This window comes from Euleptes europaea, chromosome 2, assembly GCF_029931775.1.
Source record: "Euleptes europaea isolate rEulEur1 chromosome 2, rEulEur1.hap1, whole genome shotgun sequence".
NCBI lineage: Eukaryota > Metazoa > Chordata > Lepidosauria > Squamata > Sphaerodactylidae > Euleptes > Euleptes europaea.
This window is the reverse complement of record NC_079313.1, coordinates 103,437,418-103,448,487: the sequence shown is the minus strand read 5'-3', so window position 1 is coordinate 103,448,487 and position 11,070 is coordinate 103,437,418. Positions and strand designations below refer to the sequence as shown.

Here is an 11,070-nt window from a genome sequence, read left to right as displayed (position 1 = left end):
TTTTCACTGGAAGGGATTCAAAACTTTTTAAAAAACCTTTTAACACAGAGGCAGCATTACGCCATTCTTCCTTCTTGGAAAAAAAAACCCCTCTCCGATTTAAACGAGAGTCCTTCAAGTTTTTAGTCACTTTTACAGAAGAAAAGGGGGTGGTAAACTTTCTCTTTTCAAGAACAAGCTGCTAGTAGAAATCAGGAGAAGACAGAACTGAAAAAATAGCATTTCCACTATGGGACTGGATACAAGTATTCAAGTAGATTTAAAGTGTTTTAAAATAAAACTCTTTCTGCTGACTTTGTTTTTTAATTTCTTTCATGTTTTCTTATGCCAAACTGGAGGAACCTTTTCTGATTTTTTCTTTGGTGGCATTCAAAGGAAGACCAGAGGATGAAAATCCTGCACTTTCTTACTTTATTGCTTTGGCACTTTACTTGGTTTCACCCTGCTTTCTTTTTCTCAGCACTGAGCCCTGCTGAAGCAAGTCAAGGTAATCCCGGACCCAAATTAGGATTGTCAAAAGTAGATGGAAAAGAGAGGAACCCTGTGCCAAGGGCAGGTACCCTTAGAACGGGAAGCCATGGATACAGTGCTGGGAATGCAAAGCCAAGGACGAAAAGCAATAGCGCTCAAGCTGGACCGCTCTTGGCAAAGACTGGTGACTCAAAGAAGACTCCCCATAGGGCAGGGAGCACAGACAAAAAGGTAGGACAGTCGACACACAGACAATCAGGAATAAGAACCGTGACCCCAAAGGTTCAGAACTTGGGCAGCAAGGGCCCACTGAAGAAACCTGGTACAGGGAATTTGGATGCCAGTTCCTACAAAGCCAAAAAGACTAAAGAACCTATTGCCCAAAAGGACTCTAAGGATGCGTTCAGACATCCTGCTATCACACCACATGAGTACATGCTCTCCTTATACAGGACTCTTTCTGATGCGGAACGGAAAGGCGTTAACGGAAGTGTCAAACTGGAAACAGGACTAGCAAACACTATCACTAGCTTCATAGACAAAGGACAAGGTAAGAAAATGTAATTTTTGCATATTATTCATGTGTCCAAAGTGCTTGGCTGCTGTTATTTGAAAATACTCCTACAAGTACCTGGCTGATTCTGATATGAACAGAATTATACAATTGGAGGCATTTCCATCCTAGCAATGCTGAACTTATGAGATTTTTTCTAGCATCAGATCTGGGTATTTGTACAAGGACCAGGAAAGCTGTGTACACCTGTTGCTAATTTCATCAGGACTATGCAAGTGATGTGAAATGGTTTTATTTTCTGCAGAGCATGCATCTAAAAGCATATGGCAATAATGTCTCTGCCTGAGCAAGACCAGATGAGTCAGTTTCTGTTAAAAGTCTAATTAAGATTAGTTAGATTTAGGAAAAACTAAACCAGGGGATAACTTTATTGTTAGAAACAAATTGATTTGAGTATACTTTGCTATTTTTAAAAAGCAGGAAATATCCCATTTCAGTGATGAAACCTCAGGGGTGCATCCATATTTTTCTCTGGAACCTCAAGGGGCCCCAAAAGTAGTCAGAGCAATATGCGAATGATGAATGGAACAAGTGGCAGTGTGGCTGAGTACACAAGTCCCATTTAAATGAATGGACGCTGTGTGCAAGTGAGCTTGGAGAATGTTCCCTATGTTAGTCTCTGACAATTCAGTTAAATGGGAAGAGGTCTGGAAGGATGTAAATAAATGTTAAGATGAGTGAGAAGCTGTGATAAAGCAACTGTCTTTGTGGATAGCACATCTGAAGGTATTTGCCTTCAAAGATTTATGAACTGTTACATGGTTTTCTGTTTTTTCGTTTTTCTTTTAAAATTATCTACCTATGAAAGCACAAATCCAATGCATGGCTTAATCTTTTTATCATGGTGTTACTATAAACCTACGGCTAGCACAGGCTCACTGTATTAAATTAGTAGCCTGGCACCCTGTTCCTAAATACTTTAGACTGAACATTGAATGCCATTGATTAGCCTTAGAACAGTCTCTAAGGGACAGTACAGACACAAAGAAGAAACCCAAGTCCTTCCATGTGAATGAGAAGTGCTCAAAATGTTATTCTAGTAAACCTGCACAGAATGTGAACTCATTGCTGCCCCACAGTGTAATTTTACAACTCCCAATTGTATATTATCAAATGGAAAACTGACACAAATGCCTGTTTGAAATACATAAATCTCTCTTTCTTTCTCTAGATGATCGAACTCCAGCTGTTAAAAAGCAGAAATACATTTTTGACATCAGTGCATTAGAAAAAGATGGCTTATTAGGGGCCGAACTGCGCATTTTAAGGAAAAAACCTTCTGACACTTGGAAGTCGCATTCGCATGGGAAAACATGTCAAGTGAAATTATTCAGCTGCTCCACAAACAGGCAAGCTTCCATCCTCTTGGACTCTCGGACAGTCAATATCATGGACACAGCAAAATGGGAAGTGTTTGATATTTGGAAACTTTTTAGGAATTTTAAAAACTCTGCTAACTTGTGTTTTGAACTGGAGGCTTTTGAAAGGGGGAGGCCTATTGATTTAAGGACTGTGGGGTTCAATAGAACAGGGAGGCAAGTCAATGAAAAGGCTCTCTTCTTAGTATTTGGTAGGACAAAGAAAAGAGACTTATTCTTCAATGAAATAAAGGCCAGGTCTGGCCAGGATGACAAAACGGTATATGAATACCTATTCAATCAAAGAAGAAAGAGAAGGGCTCCTTTAGCAACTCGACAAGGAAAGAGGCCCAACAAGAATCTAAAGGCCAGGTGTAGTAAAAAAGCACTCCATGTAAATTTTAAGGATATGGGCTGGGATGACTGGATAATAGCCCCACTGGAGTACGAAGCTTATCATTGTGAAGGACTTTGTGAATTTCCTCTTCGGTCTCATCTGGAACCCACCAATCATGCTGTTATCCAAACTTTAATGAACTCAATGGACCCAGAGTCAACCCCTCCAACTTGCTGTGTTCCAACTAGGCTGAGTCCTATTAGCATTCTGTTTATTGACTCAGCTAATAATGTAGTCTACAAACAGTATGAAGACATGGTAGTGGAGTCATGTGGCTGTAGGTAGCAGCACAGCCTCACAATCTTGATTAAAAAAGGACAACTGGCTTTTCTACATAAGCACTATGACATCACACTAAGTGCTGACCATACTGGCATCACAATGTTGGCAAGTAACACAACTCCATTTTGCCTCAATTGCAGTCTCTACTAAGCTATTGCCATGGGTCATGCAAGATTGTGCAGACATATGGATTCTTTGGTGGCTAAAGCTCCTTTTTGATACCACATAGTCAAATAATTCATCTCCATTATGCCTCAACCACATTCCTAGCCTACCCTATTCTGTGCAGCTTAAAAGCTGTATGCAGTCCTGCTATGCCACATCTGTAAAGTTTGCTGCTGTTAAGATAGCAGCTCTGATATGTGCTGCAGCATCAGTGAAGTGTCTCAGAAGTGATGCCAAGTCATAGGTCATGATGACAGGTGCAGCAGTGGCTGCACTGTGCTCATGTTTCTGAAACAATTCATAGGATCAGGATCAGGCTGGATATTTTCTAATAGATAGGATGGGTTTAGATGACTAGCAACAGGCAAAACCTGTTGAAATTTCATTGCTTTTATATCTTCAGTTTGAATACGTTCTAGCACTAATTTATTACTTCCAGACTCACCCAGAATAAGATTTTTTAATATGAAAACCCTTATTTAAATGACATTTAGATGGTTACATCATAAAGACTTGTGAACCTCTAATGACAGTAGCAAATTCGGTGTGAGTTGCTTGTATATAGTTCCTTTAATTTTTCTTTTCTGACATTTTTTCAAGACCTGAACATATTAATCCATCTCTACAGCCTATTTCCCCTGTGTTTGTTGCCTGGAAGAATCCTGATACCTATACAACATGTAATGGATGAAGCAGTCAGTGTAGCAGAAAAAGTTATGTGCAGTCTCTCAGATGAATTCTTAAAGCTGTATATTTGTAAGAGTCATTTAATAGACTGTTGATTTAATTTTAAACTTTACACAGTATACATGAATTTAGAGAAATGCAGACAAATTTATTTCTTTTAATGTATATTTTATTTCAGCTTCATATCTTTCTTAACTATTCATCTTTGAAATGCTATGTTCAGACTGCTTTATTATTCTGTTTAAAATCCAAGCTGCCTTCTAATGTTTGTAGTAAAAGAATAGCTTAAGATGTATTAAATTATTGACAGCATTGTGTATTTAGATGCCATAGTCACCATAAATATAATTTTATTAACAGATTTTTTTAGTGTTTTTGTTTAGTTAATAAAAACGAGGGAGTTTATGAGTCAGGCAGATTGTGTTTTGATCATGTCAATGTATGTATACTTTCAGTTCCCATCAGTTATATCTTCTCTGGAGGGGACAATGGAAATACTAAACAGCAATTGAAAGAGCAATGATGTTATTACTTTCTAAGATTTTATTGGTATAGTGAGCAATTACGTTTTGCACTGTAAATGTAAGCCATAATCCAACAGAGTTGCATGTGCTTAAACCCACTGATTTTCAATGTACTGAAGCATGCTTAAATATGTGTTGGATTGTGGCTTTATTTTTTCCTGCACAGTAATATTTTAATACAGTAGATCCTTTATTGTATTTTTCTATATTGTTACTTATACAATCAAGTAACCAGATATTATATACTCTAGTATAGCAGATAAAAAAGGCTATGACTAACTCTAATATTACATGATTTTAAAAAACACTGACAATCTTAAAAGCTGCTAATGTGGAAAAATGTGTTTGAGATCAGTTCGTAATATAGAAACATTAATAACTGCAAGATCCAGTTCCGTGCCCTAGGAAGCCAGGATTCTTTCTTTCCCATGCACTCAGCTGTGTAGGAAAGGGGACGTTTGGGAGAGTAACAAGTGAATGGCTTCAGTTCCTTGACTCTTGGAAGCTGTCTAAATACCTTGCTGTGCCTTGCTACAAGACTGTACTTCAGCAGAAATGCATCTTGTTCATGCAAAAGACTGCACATCAAATCATGTCAAAGAGGAAAGTAGCAGTTCATTCCCAGATGTTTCATGGCACCACTGGCAAAATCCTTATATAAAGATACACTGGCTATATAGTTGCCAAATGCAAGAAAGAGAAGCCAAGTTTTGTTTTTAAGATCTTTAATTTAGAAGTCACCACCTAGCATAGCAGCACACAGGGAGGCAGGGCTGATGGTATAAACCTGAGATAAGGTGGCTTAAGAGTAATTTGTGTGCTTGATAACTGTTGGCATGGAGGTAAGATATATAATGATAGACACCAGGAAACAAGAAAATGAGAAGCAAGATAAGTGAAATGTAAAGAAAGGAGGAGAGAAGTTTGGAAGCATGGCCAGTGGGACTGTAGAAGCAAGGATCATACTTGGAAGAGGGAGCAACGGGAACACAATATCAACAAGTATGGCAAATTCAATCAATAGTAGAAAGTTAGCAAAAATAGCAAACACTGCAGAAGAAAGAACAAACATGGAGGAGTCCTTGCAGCTAGAGTTGCCAGGTCCCTCTTTACTACCAGCGGGAGGTTTTTGGGGCAGAGCCTGAGGAGGGCAGGGTTGGAGGAGGAGAGGGACTTCAATGCCATAGAGTCGAATTGCTAGAGCGGCCATTTTCTCCAGGTGAACTGATCTCTATCAGCTGGAGTTCAGTTGTAATAGCAGAAGCTCTCCAGCTAGTACCTGGAAGTTGGCAACCCTAATTGCAGCAGGTAGATTACTGGGGAAAATCACATATGGAAGTGTGCACGTGATCATGCAATAATATTGTTAAGATGCACTTTGTTAGACTTGAACATTGTTTGTAAGCACCAAAATGACTCTGTCTGTGCAGAACTGTAGTATGGAAGAAGCTCATGCCTGTGTGCAGCCAATCAACAAAATGGCCAACAGTGCCAAGAAGGTGTGGTCTGTGCAAACAGCCTGTCAAGTAAGGAAGCCATAGTTCAATGGTAGAGCACATGCTTTACATGTAGAAGACCCAAGCTCCAGTCCCTGCTTTCTCCTGTTAAAAGATCTCAGGTATCAGCTCTGGGACTGACCTTTGCTGAAAATCTTAGGGAGTCACTACTAATCAGAGTAGACAGTAGTTAGCTAGACAAACCATTGATCTGACTCAGTATACAGCAGTTTCAGAGATGCATATATACTAACATTTATGTGAATTTATCCTTCAGTAAGTGGATTAGCTGTTGAGGGACTCAAGAGCCCTAGCTCTGGCCTTTGTCTTATACTGTGATCCCTGTTCTTTAATGGAAACTGCAGGTTTCTATGCAATTCACAGGCATGCATACTAAGAACTGTGCTGAATCACAGGAAGCAGCAGCAGCCTGGTAATAAAGACAAGAGTCTGCTTTTCAAAAAACGTGCAACATAAATAAGGCAAAAATGCAGCCTTCCTTTCCTCCCTTACCAGTATGAATGATCATATGAGAGGCTATGGATAAACTGCCTGCAATGCAAAATTCAAGATACATGTCATTTCCTTCAGAGAGGATAATATTGATGCATTGTGTTTGTGAAAGGTTGTTTATTTTGATATTAGTTTACACATTTGCATGTCATGACCGAAAGTGGAAAGCAATAATGGTGCATATGATTTACATACAAAATGGAGTTACTGTGGGGGTTTTTATCTGATGCAGGGTGAGTTTGCCATCCTCCTCCCACGTGGACTCGTCAAATGACACAAATATTTGCCTCTGGATTCTTTTTCCTCTTTATTGTCCATGTTAAAACTTATTTTGTAAATGCCTTCAGGTTTTTCCTTTTAAAACATCCTTTAAAAAATTGGAAAGGTGCTTCCATGTGGGGTGAAGGTAGCTTTGTAATGTCATAAGGGGCAGTCAATAAGTCCTGTGCATGGTAGATTAGCAGAAATAGTTCTCCTTAGCACAATCCTACATTTATATTGTATATCTTACTATAATGGGGTGAATGAGATTCCCCAGTGATTGCACTAATTGTATATGTCTTTATATAGCCATTCAGTACCACAGTACAAAGCTAGACCAATTACTATATCAACACAGATCCAAGATTTAATTTAGCATAGAACTTCAACTTAATTTATCCCAGTCTGATTAGAATGCCTCCCTATAATTTGTTGGGTTTGTAAAGCTTATTGACAGAGAAGCTCAGTTCATGTATTAACATTCAAAAGACGGATCTGCATAAAGGAAATACAAAGATCAGCTCAACGCCAGCAGAAAATGGTTGTGTTAATCCATCTGCAAACAGCTTTTTTTAACCTTTAACGATAATCCATTATATTACATGTAAATCCCTAAAGTGAACAGTAAAGGCTTGCTTTGTGTATAAATAGGTCATATTTAAGTCAGTTGGATCTCTTCTTGTTACAACAGCAAATCTTACAAGTATATGGGCCCACATTAAGAATTCTTAATGGTAGCTAGGAGAGCAACTCCAAGAAGCACACGGTTGTGAAAAGTTAGAGGGTTTTTTCCATTAACCCCAGAGAAAATATTAAGCTGAAAATACTGAGCAAGAAAAGAAATCACTCAGTCATTTTTGAGGGCACCTACAGAAACTGCTTGCACATTAAGAAAGTACTATTCTCAAAATGCCACGGAATTCTTGCTCAGATGGCCACCAACAAGATGGCTTTCTAAGAGGTAGGTACCTCTCAGCATGTAATGATAGTGGTATGCCGGACCATTTTACTCAGCACACATGCAGAGCGTCAGCATGGTATAGTGGTTGAGAGTGGTAGACTAATCTGGAGAACAGGGTTTGATTCCCCACTCCTCCACATGACACCTGCTGGGTGACCTTGGGCTAATCACAGTTCTCTTTGAGCTCCCTCAGCCTCACCTACCTCACAAGGTGTCTGTTGTGGGGAGAGGAAGGGAAGGAGATTGTAAGCCGGTTTGAGATTCCTTAATAGGTAGACAAAATTGGGGTATAAAACCCAACTCTTCTTCTTCTACTGGTTTTCTGCCTAAGCTGTGCCCTTGAGATACTGGCAGTGCAATTGAAGCTGTAGTGTGTCTAACTAAATCATCATCTCTACCCTTCCCCATCACCTTTTGTTTCCCTTCTTCATGGCCAAATGTTTCAGATTTTTTGGCCCTTGAACTAAAAACATTGCCTATTGTTAGAGCAATATACATTAATCAAAGATGGGATTATTGGTGGTTGATAACCATAAAAGTCAGAAATTGTTAGGGCTGCCAGGTCCCTCTTCACCACCAGTGGGAGGTTTTTGGGGCGGAGCCTGAGGAGGGTGGGTTTTGGGGAGGGGAGGGACTTCAATGCCATAGTCCAATTGCCAAAGCAGGCCATTTTCTCCAGGTGAATTGATCTCTATTGGCTAGAGATCAGTTGAATTAGCAGGAGATCGCCAGCTAGTACCTGGAGGTTAGCAACCCTATTCTTAACCCATCTCTACCTAAACTATTGGAGAATGCATGTACAGGGCTGATTCCTATCATGTCACTATTAATCTATCAATTTACTAGTAAAGTTTCAAACTCTTCAGCTAGCCGTCCGCTGTTACAAGGAAGGTACACACCTTTGTCCTAAAAATGAACTTTCAAGCATACGGAAGAATCTGAAGCTTGATAAAGCCGTAATGAAATGGGAATATCTACCGGAAGCCCATTGCTTCTTATTAATTCCGTTGCTTCTGACTTGTTAAATGCTTTGCGTTCCATGAAATCTGTTTGTTTTTGACCTTGACATATGTTCACACTCTTGTTTCATGTCAACTGCGGTTGCACTTTGTTATTCTCTGACAATATAGATTATTAGCATATTTCCAAGTGTTGGAGTTTATGTGCCAGATAGTTTGGCCTTTTTGTCTTGTGCTGTTGTTGCTTGAATTCAACCCCACTGTTAAGCACTTGTAGCCTTTTCTGATTAAGTACCTGGAGGTTGGCAACCATAGAAATGGTCCAGTTGTGGGCATTATATTAGTGCTAAGAGGTTTTCCAGAATATCAGCTTCACCTTGACGGTAAATTTCTTTGGGGCATTTGTTTGTCAGCTTCCAGACAGACAACCAGGACAGGTGAACTATTGGTCTGGCCAAAAATATATTGTCTTACAGTGTCAACATGGTAGTAGTTCTCCTCACTGAACCAGCTTTCACTATAGATCTTGAGGCCCAAAAGTGGCTGCAGCCTTAGACAAACTTGTATGTCCTGCTTTCAGTTTGCGAGACCTGAGCAAGGCTGTTAATGATAGGATGTTTTGGAGGTCATTAATTCGTAAGTCAGAAGCAACTTGACAGCACAACACACATGTCCTGTTAAAAAACAGTGTTTGCCTCTGCAACCAATATCTAGAAATATGAGGAAAAACATTATAAAGAGAAGAAGGCTTTAGAACCACTAAGATTCCACATCTATTTTTCAATCAGCTATCAGATTCTAATTCAGAGTGTGAAGACTGGCATCCCAAATTATTGTTACTGCCAATTGGCCCACTTTTCATTGGGGAACTGGCATTAGCCAAATGTTAAAAATGTGAAGAAACATGAGTGGTAAAATAATACAGGTTAAAAGTTCAACTTTCCACCTTTATGATGGCAGCGCTCTCTCTCTCTCTCTGAGAAAGCCTCATTTGTATTTACTTTCCAAGGTCATTATCTGTCCCTAGTGAGTCTCTGTAAAGGTCCAAATTTCAAATAAACAGTACACTATGAGACAGGTATGTGTGGGTAATTTTTTTGTTGTATTTGGCTAAAATATGAGCACTAAGCTGAACAGGTAAACATACAACTATGCCATTTAAAACAATGCATTCCCATTAGTGTTTGAATATGTGCCTAAACTCCATGTATACTTTTACATGGTTATGTCATTTCCTGTATAAAATGTGCTTGTTTATACAGCAGCCATATGAAAGATGCAGTAACCCACTATGTGGGCTATTTGAAGCTGCTTTTAAGAAACATAAAAACCCCTTGACCCTTGTATAATGTGGAGCGTGGCCTTGGCGGCTGATGATTCTGGGCACACGTGCTCCACTTTGGGGTGGTCGAGGAGAGCTTCCTCGGCCTCAGACCAGTCCGATGGGGAGTCTGAGCTGTCCTCCCCGTCAGTAGCAGCCAGCGTGACTCTGTTGCCTCACAGCGTCTGGTCAGCTGCTGCCCAAAACTCTTCTCCTCGGCCTCCGCTTCTACCCCCTTTTATCTCCCTCTCTCCTTTCTGCCCCCACCCACCTGGTTAGCCTGCCCCCCCGGGCTCCTTCCCCCAAACCCATATAGGGACCCTTGGTCTTCCTCCCTTCCCCAGCCTCCGGCCTCGGGGCCCGCCTCCGCCCTGCCCTCGCCCGGCCACCTGTCAGCTGGGGTGTTCCGGGCGTCCTGTGGCAGCGCAGCCCCGCCTTACAGCCACTGTCTTGGCCTGGTTCCACCTCGCCGCCTCTTCCCTCTGCCCGCCAGCTGATCACGGCTGGTGGTGGGCACCCCGCCCGCACGCTGGTGAGAGGTGCATGCGCTACGCCCTGGCCATCCCCCCTGCCCTCCTCTGGCCGTCTGCTGCAGTTCCCTGCGACTCCACCGGGCTGCCCCAGCGGGGGCTCCCACTCCGGCGATGCTGCCCCCGGGGAGACGTCGCGGGGCTATGCCCCACTTTGCAGGCTGTCAGCGTCCCACCCTGGCTGCGGCGGCCCAGCAATCTTCGGCCTCGAGGTAAATGCGGCCAGGGGGGAGGCCCAGGTCAGGGGTTGTGCTGGCTGCTGGCCCTGGACACGTGCCCCCCTTAGAGGATAGTTGGCAGATCCGTCAATTTCTTCGAAGAGACGAGACATATGATCGGCCAGGATCAGCCGCACTCTGGGTCGATAGCAAACCAAGAAACAGCAACAACTGCAAATAACAAACAATACTTCTTTATGCTACCAAAGGCATATAAGAATACAACCAGTATATGGTATAGTCATGGACAATGTCCACAATCAAATAAATGGCCACAAGAAAAGAGAAGTCCTAGAACATGACTAGGAGCATTTCTTTCTTTCTTTTCCAAGAGGTAAGGTGATGGAACAATC

General features: G+C 41.3%; 1 protein-coding gene across 1 annotated transcript; it reads left to right on the top strand.

The window, feature by feature from the left end:
• The first annotated feature begins 387 nt into the window (after positions 1-387).
• GDF5 (growth differentiation factor 5) lies at positions 388-3,085 on the top strand. Its single transcript, XM_056845528.1, has 2 exons — positions 388-1,021; positions 2,217-3,085. The coding sequence occupies exons 1-2, from the start codon at positions 388-390 to the stop codon at positions 3,083-3,085; spliced, it is 1,503 nt and encodes a 500-aa protein (XP_056701506.1).
• Positions 3,086-11,070: the final 7,985 nt, after the last annotated feature.

Excerpts from the sequence above, each read along its gene's own strand:
- GDF5 (XM_056845528.1), top strand. The coding sequence starts at position 388 with ATGAAAATCCTGCACTTTCTTACTTTATTGCTTTGGCACTTTACTTGG. Across the intron at positions 1,022-2,216 it reads CTTCATAGACAAAGGACAAG|ATGATCGAACTCCAGCTGTT; the intron begins GTAAGAAAATGT and ends TTCTTTCTCTAG.